The following is a 25,610-nucleotide window of genomic DNA, read 5'->3' on the forward strand; positions in this document are numbered from 1 at the left end:
GCCGTGAAGCGCTTCTCCCCTACGCGGAGCGGGAGGCGGCGGGCTCGGCCCCTGCGGCGAACGGCGGGGCCGAAGGCGCCTTCCCCGCAGCCTGACGGGGCCCGATCCCCCGCGCTGCGGCTTGCGGGGACGGGACGTCCCAGCCCCGGCTTTCCCTCTGATTCCCGGCCCCGGCCCGGCCGCTCCCGCCCCGCCCGGCGACCCCCAGCGCCCGCCCCGCCACCGGAAGCGCCGACCCGGACGTCGTTTAGAGGTCATGGCGGGCAAGATGGCGGCGCCCAGGCGGTGAGGGGAGAGGGCGGCGGGAGCAGCGCTGCGGCCATGAGCGCTGCCCGCCGCTGCAGCCCGCCCCGGGCGCTGGCAGGTACCGCCGCCCGCGGGGCTGCGAGGCCGCGGCGGGGTCTGGGGGTGGAGGGGGGCCGCGGTCGGTGGGGGGGGCAGGGCCGGTGCCGACCCGGGATGACCCCCGGGCTGGGAGTAATGCCTGGGGTTGCGCTATATAGTGATATACACAGGTTGTATGTCTCTGTAAGTGTCCCTCCGTACCTGTACCTTTATAGAGCTATAGGTGTCGTGTCGTACAGGCGTGTCCTTTTCATGCATTTGACTTTGGTGCTGCCCTGTGTCAGCAGCTTCCTTTCAGTGCTGCTTGTGCCATTTTGCCGAGGTAATTTTATTGATAGCATGTAGAGCCAGTCATAGAAGAAGAACCGAAGAATGCCTCCCTAGGGGGCTAGGAGATGTGGAAGAACTCGCCCAAACCATCAGGCCAATCCTCTGCTTTCAGTTCTTTCTCCTGGTGCCTGCAAACGTGTTTCTCCTGATCTGAGCAGCCCCAGTTCCCTTTTTGGGGGGTGTCTTGTGTCACGGCTGGTGACATTGGAGTCTGAATTAGAAGCAAATTCAGTGGCAGAGAGGGAACTGGAATCTAATGTTCTAATTTTTTCTTTAATTAGGGTTATTTGTTTGGCATCTGAAGAACACTGGAATACGGCGGGTACCATGCCAGTTTGTGCATCTGTGCCGTGTAGCCAATGGCAGATTGGTTACATTTCAGTACTTTAACTTTCTCAAACGAATGGTAAGTCAGGGAGTTTATTTATCCCATGTTTCTCATTCTTTAATTCATTTTGTCCCATGTGATAAGTCCAAATGGAGATTAGTTGATAAAAATAATATTTTTTTATATCTACGAAGCTCGGGCAATTCTAAGCGTCTCCTTTTCTGCATTGCTTCAAAGTTAAACACTTGGGATCTAAAACATTTGAGGTTAGGGGAAACCCACTGTGGCAAGGATAATGCCTTGGGCTGCAGTGTGTCCTCTACCTGACCAGAAGCTTCCTGTGCCTTCTCATCTCATGTTGAGAAGTGTGAAATGAAATTATTTTCAAAGTTATTTGTTAAAATGCTAATAAGCAAATCAAATTTTGGCTAGCATTCATATAAGTGATAGATGGAACATACTTGTTGGGGTAGTGTGTTCTGACTGAAGGGTCAATCAATTCATTTGAATCAAAACTCCTGAGCTCATTAACTTAAGGGGTTACATTCTATGGCCTGTTGTTAATTTTAGGTATTAAAAGAGCTGTAATTATCATTCAAACCCCTGAAATTGTGTCGTCTTCTTTGAACAGTTGTAGCACATGTAAGAGGATGGTGGTAAAAGACATATTTTGCTCCTCTCTGAGTTGTGTCCTGTTCATTGTATTTAGGAGCTATATCTATGAAATACGGATAAGACTAAGTCTTACAGCTAACTACTCCTTTGACCACAAGGAGCACGTACATCTATTGGTATTTTTTGAGCTTTGTTCCTGTGTGAAGCAAGAGATCTCTTGCGGGTCTCTCCCACGCTTCTGGGGATCACCAGCACTTCCCAAATCCTTTTTTCTTGCTATTGATTTCATCTGTATTCGCATCATTCATACAGGGTTTCATGTCTCCCTTTATAATTATTAACTTGTACTTTAAACCATGATTAACTGAAAGCTCAGTCTTTTTATGTCTGTTGCTTGAAATACATAGAATATTTTGGGAAAGAAAATACATAGGAGAAGCGAAATGCTCTTTTTCTTACTCTTGTGTTTTATTCTGCAAGAGTTTTAAAAGAGAGGAGACAACTGTCTTTCCTTTCAGTATATGTTCATTTGAACTCCTGTTGAAAATTGTTAAGCCTCGTAAATTAGCATAAAGTTTGGGCTTAGTAGTAATAGCCTAATGTGGGTGACGATTTTATGTCGTAGGAGGTAAATTGTATATTCTGTCATTTTTCTGGTCGTTCCCCCCCCCCCCCCCCCCCCCCCCCCCCGTATCTTAAAGATACAAAACGTTTAGTGCTTATATTTGGAAACTGGAATTGTTTAAAGATGAACTGATTGACTGTAAATCTGCCTCTAATATCTTGTCCAACTTCAGAAACTTTTCTGCATGTGGAATAAGTGTTTGAAATTCAGGCTCACTCAGTCATGTCATCATAGGACGTAATTCTGCTACCAATAAGAATAATATAATTCATGTTGTTAATGACCTGAAATGGACAGAAATGTCTTCTCAACTATTCACCTTAACATTTCTCATTCTGTTCAGTATGTAACGCAATACAACAAAGACCTCAGCCAACGAGCCAAACCCAAGTCAGATTCAGTTGCATCTCCTTTTCGTGAGCTTCAGCAATTGGATCAAGAAAAAAAGGTTATACACAAGATTAGACCAATTTCACCTGTTCATCAACCTTTGTCTGAGACATCAAGCAGAAATGAGCTGAGAGAAGTGAAATCAGCTGCAGAAACTGAAGGCTCGGTTGCACCAGTAAGAGCAGAACCCAAAGAAGACAGACAGTGGAAAGAAATGAAGCTACGTCTGGATGATTTGCCAGGAATTTTGGCACGCTTGTCCAAAATCAAGCTTACAGGTACTATACTGGTCATTTTTTCTCTTCTGCACATCCTGTTTGATATCAGAGTTTTTCAGCATTTTACTGGTACTGTGTAGGCTTTTGTGTGATAATTCCCGCTTGACTGACGCAAAGTACCCAGGTCAATTCCATCAAATGTGTGCAGGGAAAAATTGTTTTATGGAAGTGTTTAGTGGTTTTCTCATTAAATTTGTTTAAAAACAGTGAGGAGGAGCTTGTATCGTATTGCCAGCTAGCTTTTGGGAATCATAAGCAAGCATTAGTACAAAAAATTCCGTGAAACTGGATTAGGAAGTGAATTTACAAGCATTGTAAAGTAGTAGTATTTAAAGTAGTCTTGTTTAAGTTTACCAATGTTCTGGCTTATTTACTTAAGTTTCACTTTAGTAATGCTTATTGTGAAATTGGTACTAAAAGTACTAACAAAAGATAATATGAATAATTTCGTATCTTATAAAGGAAAATGTTTGTGACCAATTAGATTTTCTAAAATAAGGTATAATTTATTTTTCTGGTGAGTGATTGTATCTTCAAACCAGCAGTTTGCCTTGCAGCCTAGCTACATTTTCCCTTACAGTAATACTTAACAACTGTAGATTACTTCATTACACATTGGTAGTGTTATATATACTTTAATGTCTAAGGAAACTAATGTTCTGACCGTAGACTTACATCTTCTCTGTACGGAGGCCAAGAACAGAAATATAATTTCCTAAGCCCCTACTGTGGTCCTCTCTCCAGTGGGTGAAATAAATTCTTGATAATAAAACTGTTGTTTGCCGTAACCATTTGTTGTAATAAAAATCCTGAATTCAGTTTCCTTTTTGAAACTCTTTGTCTTGCGATATATATATTTTCATTGCTTGCTTCTCCATGGAAAAATTGTACAGACCGCATACAGTGTACAAGGGTCACTTAGATTTTTCTCTAACAAAAAGCTGTATAGTTCTCAGTGTTGATGAGACATCTCATCTTTTGGACTTGGCAAAGCTGATCTTGTTTGTATGTCCAAATGTTCTTCCTCATTATTTTTTAAAAAGCTCAAGGTGTTTATTTTATGCTGGTAAAGAGTTGCGTTAGTAGACTCGAGGGATGAAAAGCTCATCTTTTGATACTTTACCATGCAGCTTTTACCTCTTAGCCTTGGTAGTTTCAAATTTAGGTATATAAAACTCCTACTGGCACATTCAGTGGTTACCAGGATTATTGTACTTCAAAGTTGCAACAGCTTTGTCCACATACAACCTCAACTATTGCCTCTTCTTTATTCTTGCATAATACAGGTCTTGTCTCTTTCTCCCCCGTGCCGTTCAGTTTTGGTAATATTTTGGTTTTGTTGGGCTCACCATGGATAACTTAAGTGCTATATGAACGATTTGCTCTTCTGGCGTATTTTCAGTGAGGTGATTTTATTTAAGTGGCTCTTCTATGTGAACTTGAAAGCTGGCTAGTTATTGAAGTAGAATTAAATTTAAAAAATCTCACTAGATCCAGAAATTAAAAGTTAAAATGCAATGATTTAGTGACCACCTTAAAAAGGAGAGGGAGCGGATGAACTGTGGTTGCTAATGCTCCTTATGGGTAAGCTCAGTGTTAATCCTACGAGTATTACTGGTGCTGGAGCATTACGGGTGCTCCTCAAAATGGGAGTTTCAAGAACTACACCAAGATGGAAGAGTGTCTTTTTCTAGAGAAAATAATTTTATGGGCTGCTTTTGCTGTGTGGCCTCCCTATTGCTGCCAAACTTTTCAGTAGCTTCTGGTAGGCTCGTGTTTAACTGCAAAAGGCAATATTGACCGGCAAGAAAGCACTGCGCTCATTTTAAAATAAGGTGTTCCTTGAAAGCTGTAGAGGGCATTGGTTACAGAATTTCAAGTGCTTCAGGCTTGTCAGTTGTTTTCTATGAGTTTGCATTTTGAGATGTGCCCTTCTTGATACAAGGGGAGCGTAGTAAACTTTGTACCTGTTGAGAAGGTATAGAGATAGAGAAAAAAACCTTAACCTCTCTTCTCGTTGGGATCTTTATATGTTTGGCGGAGGTGGTGATCTGGGGTGTGGAGATTTTATTGGAAGTAGGAAGTGTAAAAGAATAAATTGGGTGAAGAGGGGCTTGTACGAGGGGAGTTCTCTTGTTGGTCTTTATTGGTCATAGAATAGTGTGAGAGATGCACAGGAAACTTACTGGGTGTAGTGTGTGGAGCAAGGGAATAGAACTAGCTTTTTTCCAACTTCTGCAATCATTTAGGCAAATTATATATTCTCTAAAGAATATGGCGGCGCAGTTCTTTGATTTTATTTTTTTATAAAGCAAAATAAGCTCTCTGAGGTCGGTTTTTAAGTTACAAATGACACACAACTCCATTCCCTTCACCCATGAAGTTCTGATAGATCTCGTATCCTGTGTGTTTTTCTTGGCAGGCTCCCTATTTATACTTTTTAGAGTATGAAATAACAAAAAAACAAACTCTGCATTATGCTAAAATGGGACTTCCTTATGCCCTCCTCTTTTCCCGCTGCTAAAGTAAAGAGAATGTTTGTTTGTATTCTGAACTGTAATTCACCTTTGAAAGGAAATGAGTTTAGCGATTACCATACCCTCCTGCTTCATGTAAACTGCCGCTCTTGTGACTCTGCCATTAGAAGCTTTGCCTTACCCAACAGGAAAAGATTTTTGTTTATATTCTTTTGCCATAGAAAACAATTAGGGAACTTTTAATTACTTGTCGTGTAACCTACCTTTTTGGGTTCAATTTCCATCCTTTCCCTTCTCTGTGGTGTTCTCTGTTGGCCGCTGTCTGAACAGCTGTGTCTTACCATCTAGGCACTTGGCAAGCTAATGCATGTCCGATAAGTTTTCAGAATTATAAGTGTCATTGTTCTCAACTTTATCCTAAAGTTCATGCGTAGCTGAAAATAGGAGAGAGAGATGTGAGGGTATGGTAATAGGAGGAGATTCTAATAATTTATAATGCAAACACAGTAAGAGTTTTGGGTCGTCTCATCTTAAATTTAGCTTCATGTTTGCATTTAAGTAATGTTTTCCCTAGTGATCACAGATGAAAACTAAGATGAGCTATGTGCAAAAACACTGGAAAATTAAACTTCAGTGTTTAATTTGGGGGAGTTGGATGAAGGCATGATATGAAAAATGCTGAATGTTTTTGTGAGATATTTCTCTGTGGTTTCTGAACATTTCCTCATCGTTGCTCCTGTTAAAGGATGTCTTCATGTTGGTCTTTTGGTGAGGACAACCAGCTATTGATGTATTGCACCTGATGTAGCACCTGTCTGAGAAGTGGATGTATCAACATGGGTCAGATGCAAACTTAACTGCTAATTTCTAATCAGCTGCAGAATTTTTAATCAAACTTGCAAGTTCATTGAGGAAGGGGCTGTGTCTTTACCATGTCTCTATCTCTGCTCTGCCTGGAAGAGCCGAGTCCTGACTCCAGCCTACCATAACATGGATCTTTAGAAAGTCATACTAGAGCCCCTGTGTTTTAAATATTTATCTACCTTTCCTTTATCCTGTGTTTTAATGTACTACAGTTAACACTTTTATTTCTGTCCACAATCATATTAGTTTGTCTGAAGATTCTTCTTCATTCACAATTGTGTATTAACTGGTTATTATTTACCCACATGTCATATGCGAAGTCACAGTCTCTCCCCCAAAACCTTTATATTCTTTTACGACATCTCATTGCAAGGTACTTTTAATTTCCAACTCTTAGAAGGTGTTTTAGAGTTTTGGTAGTATTTTCTTCAAAGTACGTTTTAATAGTCAATCCATTGAACATTGCTTTTCTGTTCTGATTACTGAAAACTTTGTTTCGGATCTCACCAGAAAAACTTCTGCACTTGGTGTCTTGCTTTGGTTTAGCGTGTGCAGTATCTGTGCATAATCACAGGGACCAAAAAGGGCCGCTTCTAACCCAATCCATTTTCCCTCAAGTCAGGATCACCTTTAGGTCTGTCATTCCTAAATTGATGTTGCTTTGTCTGTTCCTAAACCCAAGCAGGGAATATACAGCTTTCCTGGGCAGCCTGTGGCAGTGTGTTACCGCCCTTACTGCTGAAAAGTGTCTCTAACAGAAACCCTCCTTTGCTTCCCTTTAAGTACGTTACTATTTCTCCAAACACCAAGAAATCTGGAAACCTCCTCAAAGTAAGCTTATATTTTGCTGTGCTTCTCTCACTGAGGCTGCGAGACATTGTTTGGTTGTATCTACCGCTCAGAGAGTTCAACCTAGTGTCCTATTAACATGAGGTAGGAAGAGTTGAGAGTAAATTATCTCTGGTTTTGTTGTGGTCTATACCTTAGAGCTATAATAGGCCAGGCTGTTTACATCTATGTAAATCTGGAGTCATTAATCATCTTTTAATAGAGTCATTCCAGGGTTTATTGTAGTCAGATCAGAATCAAATCTATTGTGTTCTTGGCATGTGTAATGTGCATGTTGTGGACAGAATCACAAGACTGATGTAATCAATTCTCTAGGGAGGCCCATAAATTTGCTTGATGTTTGTTTTTAAGGTAAAAGTAAATAGATGGCATTTTGATGCCATCTGATCATTAGCAGCTTCTTCCACAGGAAGGAGGATGTGGAATTCTCCAATCAGCTGCTGAAAGTCTTTGAAAGACAGATTTGGAAGCATCTTATGCTTTGGTTTTCAAATCTTCTGTAAAATACGTGAATCTTGGCACAGAGAAAACATGTTTTGTAAATTGAAATGGGAGGTTCTGGCTTGACATAAGGAAAAAATGAGGACAGTTTCACCATGAGGACAGTCAAACTTTGGAGCAAGTTGCCCAGAGATGATGTGACACTTCCATCCTTGGAGATGACAAAGCCCTAAGGGACCTGCCTTGAGTGGGAGGTTGGACTTGATGTTCTCCTGAGATCCCTTCCAGTCTGAATTACGCTGTGTTGCTGCTAGACAATATTAGACAAAAACTTAGGAGAAGACACTGCCAGCTGCAAAATTGTGCATGGTTGCTATGTCATGGACTTACTGACCTACATTTAGGATTTACAAAGTGGAGACTTATGATAATTTATGATCATTTTCAGTTTTGGAGACTAAAATAGAGCATTTTTTCATATGTCCCCTTTTAAGAAAATAACTCTGTCTCATTTACTAGAAGACACCTGGAATTTGTTGGCTGTCTTGCTTACGTAGGAATTTGTGTCTGTGCGCTAGCGATCCTCTAGCGCGGGAGTGTTGAACTGGAAATGAGAAGCCTGAGACGTTCGCTACTGACTTATGGTGTGATCGGGAACATCCTGCTTCATCTCTTGGTCTGTTGCGTATTTGTAAAAGGAAGATGATGGATATCCATCCAGCTTTGCGTAATGGCTCTTGACTGTTACCAAACCCCAGCGTAATCGAGCGACAGTGGCTAAATATGGTGCCTATGTTGTGTTCGTAGGCTAAAAATCTGGTAACAGCCGCTCTAGTAAATAAAAATCCATTTACTTTAGCGGAGTTCCAGTACGTTTCCATTTTATTCTGGAATAATGGCATTTATTTAAATAGTAGCTTTAATATAGCCAGAAACTTTGACAAAGATTTATCGGTATATGTCGTTTAGATTATTACTAGTCTACATTTATTCTCAGTTATAAATACGTCTCATATGCCTGTCAAAGTAGTTCTCATTTTGTGATTATTAAAACGGTAACTATTATCCTATCAAAGAAACAAAGCTTAATAGCAGTAGCTTTCTGGCAATTTGTTTTCCGTGCTACAAGGAAAACTAATGAGATGCAGTATTATTACAGTTTATTTTTTTGCAAAGCATTTTAAAATTGTTTGATAGTGATAATCTTTTACCATCTGCTCTGTTTGTGATATGGGACTTGAATTTTATAGGATATGATAGAAAGAGTTGTTTCAAATGATTGTCCCAAATTTAAATTTGCTTCGGGAGTTTGGCCTCCTTTAGTGTGCGGGTTATAATCAACAACAAATTTAGATGCTCCATCAGCTTTGGGAATGCTGATTTCCTTTAAGGAGCATGGGAACATTTGCAGTAGAACACTGAAAGTGTTTCTTTAATCAAAGTCGAAATGCATGTGCTTTTGTCCTTCCATATGTACTGATATCCCATCAGTCCAGGAGCAGAAAGGCAATCTAAAGCTGAATTGGTTTGCTTTGGCTTTCTACGCTTTTATTTTGGCTTGGCTACTTTTTAATAGGAGGTAAACAAAATATGGCTTAGTGATTCGCATGCTATAAATACAAATACGGGGATTTATAAAGGCAGATCATGTTACGATGAAGCCGAAGAGGAATGCAGAGACTACTGTACACTACAGACTTCTTGTATGTGTTTTTATGCTAGAAACATCATAATTCACTCTTTTTGTCACCAATCCATTAGCTTTTTCTTTTTAATTTACGTTGAAATTGGAGACAAATGTCCCTTGTTGATTTTTTTTTTTTTGTTAAAGCTAAAGATGTTTAAAAGACCAAAAATTAGGTTTAGGCTGAGATCATAAGTTTAAATCCTGGCTTCTTTCTGAAGAGCATATATAATGCCAACTCTCATCAACAAATCTTGAAAGGATCAATTCCATCTATTATGCAATAAGGTGAAGTTAATTTGGCCCCTAAAGCACTAAACTAACAGAGATTAAAAAACAAACAGAGTCAATGACCTCATTCCCTTGATGTGTTCTCAATTAAATACACTTTTCCTCCATGAGGAAAGCAGAAGAAGAAATGATCGCTTCCACGGTGAAAGAAAATAAACTTCCCAATCCAAAGGGAACCTTTTCTTATTTACTCTTGACGTGTTGGATTTGAATCGCTGGGCCGCGAGGCAAGCGGGGAACGCGCTGGTGTCCAGAGCGCTGCCCAAACAACTCCAAATACCTGATTCGATGGGATAAGTGAGAGGATGGGCCTCGGACTTTTTAAATGAAGTTCCGATAAGTCACACTGAAATGACTGGCTGAAATTAATCTAGAGAAATCAATGGGGACTTTAATTAGCGCTGTAGCCGTACGGTATTAGAATTTCTTTGAGGTCAGTGTAACGGTAATGTTACACTGACTGTTTGCCAATCCGCTCCACCTTTCTTCTGCAGTAAATGAGTTGCTGTTTTCCCATAATAAATTGGCGTAAAGTGCTCTCTAAGATAAGTTTTAATTAAATTCTTGCCTAGAAGTGAGCGTGTGATTTATTATGCAAAAAAATGAATGTAATCACTCTTAGAAATGCAAACGCCACTCTCTCACCGTCGTCTTTTCGGTGTATTTTTTAACCCTTATTGGTTATAAACCAATGCAGTTCCTGTTTCCTTGTGCGCTCTACTGAGAAGGATCCGAGGGGTTTGAAACCAAGATGCTGTTGTATTTGTGTAACAAATGGGGTCCAGTCTTTCAGAAATGATGAGTGGCTGCGTGTCTGTGTGGGGTTATAGGGCTGCATTGCAGATCGACTGGATTTTAGCGGTAGCTGAAGGGCGGCGAGAGCCGGGCGCTGCTTTGGGGCATTGAAACCGGGGGACCCCGCTTGGTACCGGGCAGAGACCCTGACGCAGCACGTTCGCAGCCTCTGAATCCATAACAGGGCTAAATAATTCCCGTATATAATAATATTATGTGTATTATTATAATAACATTCAGCTGCCAATGGATTTTAATACTTAGAGGAAAGTTTTGATGAGCAGCTAGTTTTCGTCACTGTCTTTTTAGGATTAAATCCGAAGGTTCTAAAGCAGGCACGGTTCGTAAAACTAGCACTTTGCATGTGCATCCTCGCCGGCAGGTCGCTGCTGTGACATTTAGGTTTTCATCTCAAGTAACGCAGCTTAGCAGATAATCCAGGTATTTTCAGTCAGCAAAGGTTATTTATTTGTCATTTAACTCCAGGCAAGCGGGAGACTGTAGGAATTGGGGAGATAAGAACATTTTGATTCTTTGATTTGAGCCAGCTGCGGTCTGGAACGTGTAATTACATGCAAAATATTATTTAAATACTTTCTGTTTAATAACTATTAATTTTAGATTGTAAGTTTCAAGGCCATGAGCAAAATATTCAGTAAATGTGCTGACTTTTATAGTATAAGAAATTTTTCATGTATTATTTCTTGCCAACAGTAAGGTTTCTAAGACCTATTATTTGGGTAATTACAATACTAGGATCGAGACTTGGGTAACTTTCATTTTACGCATGTGACTTGCAGTACTGTACTAAAGCTAGAATTTTGGATGACAAAACTGACAGGGATTTTTTTTATTAATCCACTCAAATTTTGAGGCCTTTAAAAGCTGCTGGGTCCATGTGATGATGTGATTTATTATTTTTTATTTTTTTTTTACCTTCTGCCTGAAGTTGCGCATGTGAAATGGGACCAGTGTGAGCAGATGCTTGAACAGTGAAGTTACTCCACCAGCTGTAGCCTGCGTGCACGGAGTTTCTTTTTGACTTTCTGCATTGCTTAAGTTCCCGCTATATAATGCGTACCTCGCAATTTGGGATTTTTCTTACTGGTTTTTTTTTTTTCCATGTTACATTTTGCAATGATGTGTGAGTTACTGGAACAAATGCATCACCTGTACATGTTGCAGTTTGGTCCTGTGGCAAGCTCATAAAATAGAGAATACAGAGGCCTAAGTTTTATTCTCACCTCATCTACTGATGTGCTGATCTTCTGAGTTTCTCATTTCATTCGTGACAGTTCTCCTTCTCATCTTTGCCCTCTTTATGTAGAGTTTTGGTATTAATTGTATGCAGTTCCTGGAGCTACTTTGATCAGTAAAAGTAGTAAAAAGTTAGTCTGCCCAAAGGTTCTTACAGGGTTTAGCAATCTTAACCCTAGTGGTCTGTAGAAAGGAGATGGTTTCTCGTTGATGCCTTGACCTGTGCTCTGGCTTGTGTTGCAGCTCTGGTTGTAAGCACGGCGTCTGCTGGCTTTGCCATGGCTCCGGTCCCTTTTGACCTGACGTGTTTCCTGCTCGCCTCCCTCGGAACCGGACTGGCCTCCTGTGCTGCCAACTCCATCAATCAGGTCAGTCCATCTCCTCACCCGTACCGTAAACTGGGGGTGTCCTGGCTTCTGAGATGCTCCCAAGGCTGGCAGTGCAGTGCCTTCAGCTGCCGCCTGAGCTCTGAGCCACTAAAACTGACACCATGGAAGGATTAAAGTCTGCGAATTAAAGTGTAGTTGCTAGGCACAGTGTGTTTATTCAGAATTGAGTTGATGAGGTTTTAAGCCTCCCAATAATAATGTTTATCTTGATAATACCGAGCATGGGTCACTGAAAATGACATAGGAATGACTGTGTAATTGGAGTATAAGAATAGCCATCGGGGCTCCAGCCTTACGAGCCTGGTTCCTCGGTTGTGTTCTTGTATGACCTTGTCGGACCTGCTTAAAGAATGGCTCAAAGCACCTTTCTGAAAGTCTGTAGTGGGACTTTGGTGGGGTTTGGGTGCTTACGCTCAGGCTGGAATCAGGGAATCCCCTGCATCTACAAAACGTACTGAAAGTCTCCATTGAGTGGTAGCTGTTTTGTGCCGCAGATGTTCTGGGTGCTTCTTTGCGTGGGTGAATGTGCCTGTGGAGCGTGGTGCTGGTGTCTCAGCTCTCCTGCAGTTCAGCTGTGAAGCAAAGTTGCTGTTAGGCTCTTCCTAAGTCCCAAAGGAATTCTGATTTTGTGAGAGCTGAACTAGTGAATGGGGAACAACGCTCGTGGTGTTGAAAGGAGTTACAAAGCATAGTAGCCACATTTATAACTTTCAATTGTAAATATGGCCTGAAAAAGAAGTGGCAGTAGCAGTGCCACCTTTGATAGCACTTTGGGGTTCCAACAATCACCTGGGAGATGGGGGGGTGAGTGCTGGGACCCTGTGAATGTCACAGGGCATGGACGTTCCCTGTGATCTACATCCTGGAGTCACCTTGATTGAGTCGCCCTCTTTGATGTTGACACCTTGTACCACCTCAGTTGTAGGCACCTGATGTGCTTGTTGAGGTTGCACCCATAAGCCACGTGTCTTGCTCAGACTGAAGTAAGTACAGGTTTTACTGTTTGTTTTCACTGAGCTTAAAATCGGGGCAGGCAGCTAACTTCGCGTCTGTTTTCCCTGCAAAATAGGAAAGATGCTGCATGATTTTTCGTTGCTTGGAAATATTTAGGTAGCCTCCCTAACTTGAAAACACTTAGGTAGCCTTGAAAAATAATTTTAAGTCAGTCGTGCTATTTTCTGAAGTATACCTTTGGTTATCATGTACATATTTTTCACATAAAGTCTGGGTAGAAAAGCTGTCATAAATAAGGAGACGCTTTCTTGGTTATGATACGATTTTAGAGCTAAGGTTTTTTCCTCCCTTTTTTCCTTTAATACTTTTTTTTAACATGAAAAATTCATTTTGTGACTTATCACTCCTTTGAAATATTTACTGTCGTGTTTACTTTCACCTTTGATGTGGATACTACTGGACTGAGGAGAATTAATTATTTCTTGTTTAGAGACTCCCATGTGACCTGTCTGTCTTGAGATTTTGATAGATCATCCTAGAGATGATATTCACGCACAAGCAGCTGTTTTTCTTTGTCTTCAGCTTGTACGTATTGCTCAGTGTTGTATTTTGTCTCTGTATTTAAAAACTCTTGGAAGGCACTTTTTAAAATGGTGAGATACTTGGGAGTACCAGAAATCCTGCACCATAATTTGGAGTCAGACGTTTTTGAGGCTTGCTGGAATGGGAAGGGAAAGTTAGGAGTGCAGTAACTTTGTGCTTGGCCTCAAAATTCACTGTTTACTCACTGTTGTCTCACCGTAGGAACAGCTGTTAATATGCCCCTAAATGGAGAAGCTTTCTCCGGCCTCACAGAGTGTAAAACTCTTTCAGAATCTCAGCTGAATGCTTTAAGTTTGCCCACTCGCTCATGTTGAGCCACTTGCCTATGCAGATAGACCTTCAAGGCAACTCCTCTCATTAAGGAAAATAAAGCAGCAGAGTTGGTAACAAAGCAAAAAAAAAGAGCTGTGGGCCAGGACCTTGTTTGTCAATGGATTCTTTCAGTCGATGAGCAGCCCTTTCCCGGTGCTGCAGTGTCCGAATTGGCTGGGAATTTAATTTTTGATAAATACTGTAAGCTTGGGTATCCTTCTCGACCTTTGGGAGGCAGCACATTTGACTTGGAACTTCCTTTATTGCTACTTCGCTCTGTCCATTGCTCCCCATACGCATCCTCTTCTCTGGCAGCTCATGACTCATGTTTCCCTTGCTGCTCCTTGCTATCCCTTAAGGACCTTTTTATACGATAACCGTCTTTCCGCTTCCCATCTTGCTATAAATCTGTACATCTTTAAGGGCAACTCGTCTTTCCCACCCCTCATTTCCCTGCTAAATCTGTGTTCGCGATTTACAGTCCTCAACTATGTCGTGGGAAGGTAACGTGTCGATTGTTTAAGATTCTTCCCCGTGATTTAGGACAGGATGTGAGGAGCCTGGTCCTGTGAAAATGTGATGGAGATTCCGTAATATTTGTGGAAGTATTGATACAAACTTTTAACGGTTCAAATTCTGTCATTAGGAGTGGTTTTTTTCCTTCTCTCGACCACTTCATTTTAGCAATCTGGTAGGAGCTGAGTCCAGTTTACCTGCATTGAATGAAGTTGAATTAACTATTTAGGTTGAATTAACTACTGGGGAGGGAGCCAGGACTACGCTAAGTAACACACAGAGACCAAGTAGTCGTATTTTGTTCCTGTACGAAGTTGATCTAAAATGATCCTTTAATTATCACTTCCTCTCTTGATTTCAGATGGGTGTATGCCATACTCTAAGCACTTTTTTTTCCCCTAACTGCAAGAGCTAGAAAGTTACAAAAATTGGACAGAGTGAAGGTTCCTGCCCCACTTTCACTGTCCTTAACAATAAAGTAATAATAAAAGAATTATGGGACTTGGCAGCATTGTATTTTTCCATTGTTTATAGAAGTACAATCTGGGTATTTATCAATCAAAGGCATGTATTTACAAACAAGTTTCACAACCCGTAAATTCTAAATTCTAGCTGTACTTTGCGATGCAAGTAGAAATAATGTATTTTTAATGACGATTCTGTGAAACTGGGTAATTATTTTTTAAAGGCTGATGACTTTTTTTTTGTGTGTGTGTGTGAAATGACAGTGAAAAAGTTGTGTTTGAAAATATCCTGGAAAACATAGACAAAAAGTACTTGAGCACGGGCTTGCGTTGGGGGGAAACGTGGTGCCCGCTCTACAGCGAGGTCATTGTAGAAACATTTGTGTAGAAGCTGTCAGGAGAAGAATCTTGGAGTAATTTATGTTGGACAGTAGTTTGATAGAAACAGAATCCCTCAGGCTGGTGGAAAATGTTATGAATTCTGGGGATGTGGATAAATACCGGCGGGTCCTCGGGTTTTCCTGTAGAGCGTGTTGGGTCTGTGGGCTCTAAGGGAGTAAACTCCTGCTGGGAGGTGCCAGAGGAAAGATAGTGTTTTATTTCTCTTGTCCTCTACCAGCAGTTCTGCCTCTGCCTCACTCCTTCGTATCGCAGTCCTTCGGAGTTGTACCTCGCACCTAATCTAGCATTTTAGTGGCACGTTAATCCAGTGGTCCCTGCTTCTCTTCCACATCAGGCAACACTGCGTTATATCCTTCAGCCCTTCACTGTTGTACTACAACATGTCACCACTTCTCACTCCCACCTGCTAAAACCACTTTCCTCTTTCTTCCCCCCCCCCGCCTCTTTTTCTAATGGCGCACTTTCTTTTTTCCATCATTAAAGTAACTTAAAATTATTTTGGACAGGTGTTCTTTAGTAGTGTTCTATCTTTTCAAAATAATCAATATTTTACGGTGGTTTTTAATTAAAAAAAAAAAATCACTTAATGCATTTACCAAGGAATAGACCGAGATACGTTTTTACTGTAACATTACTAAGCTAGCCAAAACCACCGGAAAATCTCATTAGAAGAGATCAGTCTTATTAACTGCAGTTATGGTAAGGAAATGGAAATATGTTCTGGGGTTTCATCTTGTAAACACTGCATGTTAATCTTGAATAAAACAATTATTCCTAGCATATCACTTTTCTATACTGTCCACTTTCCTGACTCTTGCAGCGTTGTACGTTGGTACGGATACACAAGAAGGTATTTTACCTTAGTGCCGTTCATAACAGTGACAAAAAAGAATAACAAAAACATTGGTTTTCTGATTGGTGAGGGATGAATCTTGTAACTTTTTCTTTTTCTATGCTAGACTCATGCTGTCACAGAAATGGAGTGGGAGAAAATGATACTTAATTAGTTAATAATCTTTTGCTTCTTTGTAGCTCTGGGTTTTGATGATTTTTTTGAAAGCTGACTCAAGTTTCAAGGAGTAGACTGTTACATTTATATTATGGAGAAAACATGTCATTTTTGAGACTTCTAAGATACTAGCCTCTGATTTATGGAGAAGGAGATAAAACATGAAGAGATGTTTACAACACAATACACGGCATTAAAATGTTAAAGGAATCGCATGCACATTTTATATGTCAAGTACATTCTTCTGTAACTGCAGCACGGTTAAAAAGTGGGAGCGAGCTATAAAGATGAAAGCAGGATGTTTAAAATGGTTTGAATTTAGTAACCGAGAGATAAAATGATGTGGTTGGATTTGACTGATGGCACCTTGAAAAGGAAGCAGACCGGACTGAATATCTTAACTGAAGTTAGAGAGCTGAAAAGAAGAAATATAGTAAATATGTTAATGGGAATGAGAGAACGAATGTAAGACCAGTGAACGTCCCCGTCCCTTCAGGCTCTGATGTGATGGCTGCGTTTTGCTCTTAATGTCATCCTCTCTTGACAGCGATGATCCCTTAGAAGCGTAGCTGTTTAAGGGTGGGAGGGGTGGCTTTAGCATTAAAATAATGGAGTGAAATTCAGGATTGGAGTTCAGTTGCCAGCCCGGGGACCTTGTCTGTGGTCTTTTTTGTTAGGACAAACTGTGATGGTCATCTGGGTACCGTGGTGGTGGGCACCAGGCTAAGTAAAGTCAAAAGAGAGCAGCCTCTCATCCAGTTTTTAATCCACTTCACTATCTCTACCTTACCAGAAGGATAGCTGCAGTCTTCACCTTTTATGATATTTTGCTGTCCTGTAATGACTCGATTGGCCAGTACTCACGACTTAAAAAATGCTACGAAAGTAATAAGCCTACTTAGACAAGCGACTATTGCCCCATTTTCCAGAGAAAGGTCAACTGGAGCTTACAAATACAGTAACATTTTTAAATCCTCATCACACCTCCGCTGCCTGTAGATGAAGCTGTGCTTTGCTGCACTGATGGTCCAAAATCAACGTTTTTACAGTTGTTTTTGCAAGTATGTGCTAATGAGCAATGCGTGGTCTCAAGGGAACAAACCGGGCAAATTGCTCCAATTCAGATAAACTGTTCCTACCACACGGGCCAAGCAACGACGTCGTCAGTTGGAGTCCTGCTAATGTGCTCGTATTCCTGCGCTTAATCATAACGAGTTGATGTTTGTCGTGTAGTTGTAGTTTTCTGAGCCACCTGGTGTTGAAGGTCATGCAACGGGATGAAAGGAGGAGGAAAATGTTAAGTTTGAGGGTTTCGTTTTTTTTAATTTTGGAGTAAACGTTCTGAAAGAATGTGTAGCGCTGATTGTCAGAGGTCCAACACCTTGTTCCTCTCTCAAGATATATTGGCTGTAACCGTTTTAGCTTGCTGGGCCTGTAAAAATAGTAATTCATTTTTCAAGGAGAGGAAAAGAAAAAAACAAACCCATGAGGAATTAGTTATTGTGAACACCTGCATCGTTGGGAGGAGGAGGGTGGCTAGGAGATGTGCCGCCAGCTTCCGTGGTGGAGTGGAGTCGAGTCTTCTCCTTATCAACTCCACATTTTGTTTCAGGTCAAGCAGTAACAATGATGATTTTATGTGAATGAGATGCGGCGGATGAAATAGTTTTTAAGTATTAACTCAGCCCCTCTTTCCTCTGTCGTCCCCTGCCCCATCAAACAGCTTTTGTGAATGAGAAGGAACCTGGGAGGTTTGTATGTGGTTGGGTCCCACCAATCTCGTGAGCACAGAGTTTTTTTAATTTGTATCTTCTTTTGTTTCTGCAAGTTTTGTACATATTCTGGTTTTAGCTTGATCAGAGGCCCTGCAATACTACTTGCTTCTCAGTTTCCCCATCTGAGAGATGTTTAATGCAGGTTTTTTGGTCATAGAAGTAACAATGGTTCAGATTGGACTATTAGGCCCCAAGGAAACTGTTTGCTTTCTGTGGCTGTGAAAAATACTGTAAAGTGATGTGACGTTAGTAGTTGTGTTCCTTTCAGGGAGCTGCTGCTGTGGTTTCTGAGGAAATCTATAGAGAAATCTATAGAGAAATCTGTTAGAAGGATTGAAGCAATAGAGAAAAATAAAACAAGGTTTAAACTAATGTGCAGAAAGTGGTAGTTAGTGATGGATGCTTGGATTATTGAAGAAGTGGAAAAGAAAAATAGCAGGAATCTGGTAGTCCCTCAGACTCCCTTCTCTGTATTTCCCAGTGAGGAAACTCAACACAAAGAGAGAACAGCAACAGTTCTTATGTTCCCCCGAACCAAGTGGTTATTTGGTGTTATCTCATCGTGTCTAAACTTTTCATACTAAATACATGCTTTATTGAATGTCCGAAGGCATGTAGTGGGAAGTTTTTATTCCAACGCCGATGTTATTAATATGCCGTAATTCAGACCCAAGTTGGAGGAGATGACGTCTGTCAGATCATCCAGCCCAACTCCACTCGGTGCAGGTTTTTCCCAAGTAATCTACTCAAAGTTCCGTCTTGTCCACTTTTTGAAAGCTTAGAGAATTATTCTTTTTTTTTTTTTTTTTGCTTCTTTCCCTAGCAGATTAGTACACTGCCGTGTTTGAATGAGAGAACTTGTTTTAAATGCCGACAAGATTTGCTCTGTACGGCGTATTTGAAAAATCAGATAGTTGAGTGATTAGTTTAAAGTGATTTAGAAAGAGCCTAAAATGACTTTCCAAGGTTTTGGGTTTCCAAATCAAAATATTTCATGCCTGGCTAACAGCACCTTGTCCTTCCTGCGTGCATCCTGGCAGGCGCTCCCCCTTTTTTCGGCTGGAAATGGTGAGCGCCTCCATCAGCCCGCACTCCTGGATCTTCAGCTGGGATTAACACCTGATGCATCTCTGTCTCCCTCTGAAGTCCCCTCTGTTTTGACTGAGCAGATTGCCTGCAGCAGGCGGCCCGGCCTTTCATCTGCCCCCCCCGGCGATCAAAAGATTGTCAGGAGTGGTTATTAAAACCTGGTGTTTAACTCTGGAGTACAGGAATGTCAGTGTTGGAGGCAGCCTGGGATGTAATTTACAGTACATAATAAATATAAGAGAAGCGCAACACTGGAGAAGTCTATCTTGTGCTCCAAAGTGTGCTGATATATGCTGCTTTGATATTTTAACTGCTAGGCAACCTTCATTAGTGGTCATTGAAGATCATAACTTACGGCTCCGTCAGATGATTCGTAATTGCAACAGTTACATCAAGTTAGCGTGTAGGAATCCTTGATATCGAGTAGGAATGGTTCAGCTTGCGAAGACGTATTTCACGAGAGTGAAAATGATGAGCACTAATGAGAACCAACCTCTGAAGGCCCGATAAATTTTAAATGCAGAGATTATCTTTGCAAAGCATAAATTATTTGACCTACAACTGAAACTTGGTAATGGATCTTTGAAAAATATTATAAATTAATGCGTACCATTGTTGGAAGAAATTCTCTTTCCTCATATGCATACTGTGTGAGTATTGCGCATGAAGAGTCTTCAAAAGAAAGTGGATGGCTTCCCACAGCCCTAGAGGGAGGAGCACTGAGACCCCAGTCACCAAAGTGTGATGTTCAACAAAAAAAAGTGCAAATAAATAAACCAGCATCCTTTTTCACTACGTTGTCTCCCTCTGTGGCGTTCCTTATTAGCGTAAAGCTTCAGATTTTAGAGGAGTTTAAATCAAAATGTTTTGGTTTGATTTTTATGTTACATTTCATATAAATTAAAATCCAACTAAAAACCCTAAAGAGTGGATAAAAAGTTGTATTTAATGTTGTGGCCCTTCTTCGCGGGTCATCAGGCTTCCTGATCCGATAAAGATTCCACTAGATGCACAAAATAAGTGTGTCCTATTGTTTGTTATTTAGTTAACGGGGCAATCGGTATAAATGTTGGGTGCAGACTTTCTCCCCTGCGTTGTGCTTGTTGGTGAGCAGTTGTGTCCTGAACGAACGCCAGAAAGGAGGTGGGATGGCAACGGGGATTTTATGGAGGAGATGTGGCTGTGGACATGGAGCCTCCTCCCCGCCGCCAGGACACTGCGAGGTCCTCTGTTTTCTTTCTCCCCGGCTGAAACTCTCCTTTCTTCCATGTAGGCTCTGATGATAGGTATGGTCTGAGAGGGAATACAGAGAAAATTCCTGTTGTCATTCTGAAATATCAGTCTGGCAGATTAGAACTTTCGGGTTATAACTGCAGAAACGGCCTAACTTCTGTGCGTACGTGAATCCTCGAGACGATGTGTTTTGATGCTGCAGGAAGTTTTCTCTCGTTAGCACCGCACTAAAAGGCTCTCTGGAAATACTGAGGGCAAGTGAGGTAGGGGGAAAAGAAAGATATAATTTACCAAATGATTAATTGTCAGGAATACTTCAGTGGTGTGGGGTTCCCTTTAGATCCAATGCCAGATTTCCCCTGGAAACCCTGATCACAGGCAGAACAAAGGAATTTCAAAGGACTGAAATGATGGAATGTGGTGAGAGCACTAGACAAAAGGGAAAACCTAGTACTTAATAAGATTTATCTGGCCTTTTGATCCACAGGGGTATTGCCTTTCCAAGTTTAGAAAAGGAAAAGTGAAAATAGCTAGTCGATTTATTATTTTTTTTTGTCAGTCTTCAAATACATGTTTTGATGTTTTCCAAATTGCTGAGAATTTCTTCAGCAATGCAAGTATTAAATTCTAATCTTATTAGATAATTAGTGAAATGTCATTTTCTTTTTGTAATTTACGTAGTGTTATATTCCTCCTGTTTATTGCCTTGAGTTAGACTCCTGACAGTTTCGAAGAAGGCGATCCGGTACTTTGTGTACTGTGCTGCACGAAAAATAACGAGTATGTGGTGAAGTATGACTCACAAGGGTTAAGGAAAATTATTTCCTGGTTCCCTGCAACAGCCTACCAACACCATTTCTTTAGGGAATAGCTCATTGAAACACAAACCCAGAGCATTCTAACAATCCCTTTCCTTTTGAATTATTTTAGGGTTTTTCTCTTCAAATTTCCATTGTTAAAAAATACGGTGTAAATGCCATGAGTTCACATTCTACTTTGTCTTCATAATATCAGAAGGGATTTCTGTGCAGTAAAATGGAGTAAAAGTCCTCTTTCTTTAGTCTCGCATGACTGTCGTTGCTGTTAATGCAAAGTTTTGCTCTGCTTTGTCTTTGTTACGCGCTCCGATATTGTCAGTGGTGGCCGGGAAGAGTGGCCCGAGCTAGCAGAGCGCTCGTCATGCTCGTCAGCTAGAGTTGGCAAAGGCAAGGAGGGCTGGAGCAAGCACTCATAATGTTCGTGTTTGTACGGGCTGTGAGACGTTAATTTACCTGTGTCTTTTGACTTTTTTTTTTTATCCAAAGGTGCAAGATTTTACTGTAAAGCCTAGTGCAAGGTCGATTCTGCTGACCTGATCTGCTGGAGCTCAGAAGTGGGTTTTGGGTAGTTTTTTGGGCAGTCCCAGGGGAATCATCTCTTTCTCTGCTGTAGCTGAGCAGGGAGGAGGAAGAGGCGATACCTTGAGGTTATGAGGAAAGGGATGAGGAGGGTCTTGGCACACCTTTTCCTAGGAAAGAGTGAAGCAGCTGTTGCTATGGATGTTCTCCGCTGAAAAGTGGAAAGGATCTTTCTTGCACAGTTGCTGGAACTGCTGTGACTGCGAGGTTGAAGAGACGCGCTATTTTATTGACAGTGAAAATCTTGTTTTCTCAGGAATTCTCATGTGGGGAAGCTCAGAGTAACTGTACTTCAGGTTTCAGGAGGCGTCTGGTGTAAACACGCGCACGTGTACTGCGTGAATGTCTCTGTAGCCCATGCAGTAACTAATACTACGAAGTCTGATGACAGTGTAGTATGAAGTGCTTAATTATTTCAACTCTTCTTTACCTTGGTCACGTTGATCCTTTTTCGTTATCTTTATATAGAATTTAACTGTCCTGGTAGTTTGGCACAAATATCACAGTGATATAATTCTTTTGATTTTTCCTTCAAACTCTGTAAGTAGTTTGTTGGAAAAGCACTTCTGGGGTTGTCATGGTGGCAGGTCACCGAGAGCGTGATAAAGCGAGCTCTGACAGAAGTGGTGCACCAATAGGTGGGTTTGGTTCCAGTTTTGAAAACTCCCCGTCATATGTAATAGTGGTGATTTGCTCCTGTGTCAGTGCTGTGGCATTTAACCATTAAATTTTTGAAGGCACCGTACCAGGTCTTTGAAGTAGAGTCTGCAGATACAAGTTACAGAGGATCCTTCCTGTCGTATCTGTGGTGGTAGTACAGAATTTTATTATTTAATATCTGTAGTGCAATAGAGTCCGGTGTTTTCACAGTGTAAGAAGATGTGTCCTGCAGAGTTTGCAACCTGTGAAGTTGTGGAGTGTCAAAGTATGAGGATTTGCCTTTAAAGAGCAAACCACTTCTCCGAGTTGCATCCCTTTTCAGGGGAGGGTAGAGGGAAGATTGAAAAGCAAGTTGATTAGGCTGTAGAAATCAAAGAAGGTAGTTACTGTCACGAGAGATGTAGTCTTGAATGGAAACAAGCTGCATTAAGCATGTAAAAACTCAAGGACCATCCATCTTCTTCCTGGACGTGACTGAACTGAACCTTGGAAGTGCTGGAGGAAGTATTAAAATTTGTCCAAGCTTGTGTTTGTTGGTAAGGCTGCTTACTACCCGCAGCCTAGAGTTTACTGAAAATCAACACGCGTCACATCCTAGAAGAAACAAGAAAGTCATTGAGAGTTGATTTATGCCGGTTAGAATTCTTACTCATAAAATGCTTCTTGATTTTTTTTTCTTTGTATTTCTGCTCACGGAGTGGGTTGGGTGTTGCTCTAGGCACTCGCAAGGTATGTTGCTCGATTCTTGGAAGCGTGCCTACGCCACGCGAGAGGTTTCCAGTGGGTCAGCTGCCTAATTTATGGTAGGATGAGCACACATGGCGTGCACGATATCGATGTGGGCCAGCTCTTGGGGTGTTTGTCAGTTGTCCTAAAAAGATCTCTTCTACCCACAGTTCTGACGGTTGGATTTTTTGTTTTAAGATTTGTCGCGCTTTAAATAGATGGGCATCTGATGCATTCCTTGGGAAGGTGTAGAATATATGTATGTATTTACTAATTTTTATATATACTTTTATATTTTTTAATATATATTTATATTTTGTTCCACAATTCCTTGGATTCTGGTGGGAAATGGCAGTCCAAATTGCACCAAAAATTCAGCAGTATCCCCAGTGGGATTATAACACCGGTATGAATAGAAAGCTGTAGTAAATTCTTTTTAAAATTTTTTATTTGTAGTGTCGAATAGCCATTTACCACTAAGTGACTTTTTAAGAGGATTCTGAGTGTAAGCTGTTTAATGAACGAGTAAACCACAGCTCTGGGCAGTAATCCATTTCTTCTGGTTTTTATGAGATCTGTATGGAAACTGAAGGAGGAGGTTAGTTTTCAATACCAAAATCATTAGGTGCATCATCCAGATTAACAAGCACAAGGCATGTTGGAAGAATCGTTAAACTGGGACAAGAAATAAAAGGGGACGCGTGGATGGAAATGTAAGAGTTGCAGCAGCTTCGTAATATAAGCTTTGACTTTAAAGCAAACATGTTTGCACATCTCTCAGGTTTGGTATTCTCAGGTCACTAACGGCTAACTTAACGCTGTCTGGATCGGGATAGATTATGTAAATTTTTGAAGGAAAACAGACTTCTAGAAGATGAAAATCTGTCCCTATAATCCCCCTTTTAAGACTTGTTTCTTATTACAGTCAAGATTTATGTTGATGCTCCTAACAGAGACACGACAATCCGTTTTTACTTCAGAGAGTATCATAAAGGTGATGGCATTTGAAAGCAGGCTGAATAGTTCAGCTTCAATTTTTATGTTCTGAAATTAGATACTTTTAAAAATAATAATCTTTTACAAGATGCATTAAGGCTTAAAATGCCTTGTGTTTGTTAAAGGGCAATAAACGGAAAATACTATCTTTGAAGGACATCCTTTATAAAAATGTTTATCTGAAGTGGCCTTAGAGAGGGAAGGAACTGAATTGGAAATGGAAAACAAAGTTGGAGTGAGGCAGAGGACTCTGCTGTGTTTAATTTGCTGTCCATACTGGGTACAGCTTGATTCCCAAAGTGTTTCTACCGTCATTTTAGCAGATTCCGGACAGCGGGAGCATGCGGGGCAGAGAGCCCCTGGTTCATCCGGCTGTCTCTGCTCGGTGAAGGTTTTCTCACCCCAAGGAAAGTCCCCATGAGTTTGTGGATAAGTAGCAGGGCAGTGTCTGGAAGGGACAGATGCAGAATATCACCTGGCAGAGTCTCAGCCTTAACTGGGTAAAGGCTGAACCGCGATCTGGGTGTTGGATTCCCATGCCTCATCCTTGATGAAAGTCTGCAGAGCGAGGACCGCTCCTGGTGGAAATCATTCGTGCCTCCTCTGCAAGATGACGGTTGACTTTAACTCCCTCCTGGTCTGGATGTTTCTAAAGTTTCTTTTGAAGTGGGGCCAAGAGGTGATGCAGAGGCTTATGAGCGGGGCAGGTTTTGGAGGGAGAGTTAAAATATTTTACTAGAAGTACTGCTAGAGTCAGAGAAAATGGATAACCTATAAAGCACAAACCTTCTTCAAGTCGTCATGCAGACGTGGTTCTGTCGGTCTGGTGGTATCTGGAGACTAGTCATCTTGGACTCCCAGAGCTGTTTTTCTGCCAGGGTTGCATAAGAATAAATCAGGGGTATTAACACAATGCCATAATTAGTTTCCGAATAGCATTAAGGAGGTGACGGTGAGGCAGAGCGTGAGGAAGGTCTCTAAAAGCACAACCGGCAGGGAGAAGGTATTTAGGAAATGGTTATTTACTGTCTCTTGAAACCAAGAATCAGAGCTTTTAGCAAAAGGCAAGTTAAAAATGAACAAAAGGAGTCTGTTCTCGCAGTGCGTGGTTGCTACAGGTGGTTTGGATGATAAAGGTTTTGGTGATGGTGCTCACGTCTTCTTTTAAACCTTTGGCATTTGCTTTGTTTATTTTTCAGTTTCATTTTAGTTACTAACAAATTGAGTGACACTGAGACATACAACTGAACATGAGATTTTTTAAAAGAAATAAAACCCAAACAACCAAAAAACCCAAGTCCTCCCTCCTCCCCCCCTTCCCCCCCCCCCCCCCAAACTGCTACTGAAAATTAAAGGAGCTGCACAGCAAATTGCTTTTCTAATTAAAAATCCACCCTTTGGTTTCTCTTGACCCCCAAAAGCTGCTTTACTTCTGCTGCAGTTGTTGCTAACCTTTTGTGCTTGGAGAGCTGTAACCTTTCTTTTTAAGACTGGATTTCACTGCAAGTGCTTGGGT

General features: G+C 41.1%; 1 protein-coding gene across 2 annotated transcripts in view; it reads left to right on the forward strand.

Moving 5' to 3' along the window:
- The first annotated feature begins 235 nt into the window (after positions 1–235).
- The window catches only part of LOC134523427 (protoheme IX farnesyltransferase, mitochondrial), a 110,539-nt gene continuing 85,164 nt past the window's right edge, over positions 236–25,610 (forward strand). For both annotated transcript variants that reach the window (XM_063352358.1, XM_063352357.1), the window contains exons 1-4: positions 236–364; positions 957–1,081; positions 2,587–2,911; positions 11,813–11,937. In XM_063352358.1, the coding sequence (XP_063208428.1) occupies positions 322–364; positions 957–1,081; positions 2,587–2,911; positions 11,813–11,937 (618 nt within the window). In that variant the 5' untranslated portion in view covers positions 236–321. The remainder of the gene's footprint in view (positions 365–956; positions 1,082–2,586; positions 2,912–11,812; positions 11,938–25,610) is intronic.

This window comes from Chroicocephalus ridibundus, chromosome 14 (assembly GCF_963924245.1).
Source record: "Chroicocephalus ridibundus chromosome 14, bChrRid1.1, whole genome shotgun sequence".
In the NCBI taxonomy this organism is placed as follows: Eukaryota; Metazoa; Chordata; class Aves; order Charadriiformes; family Laridae; genus Chroicocephalus; species Chroicocephalus ridibundus.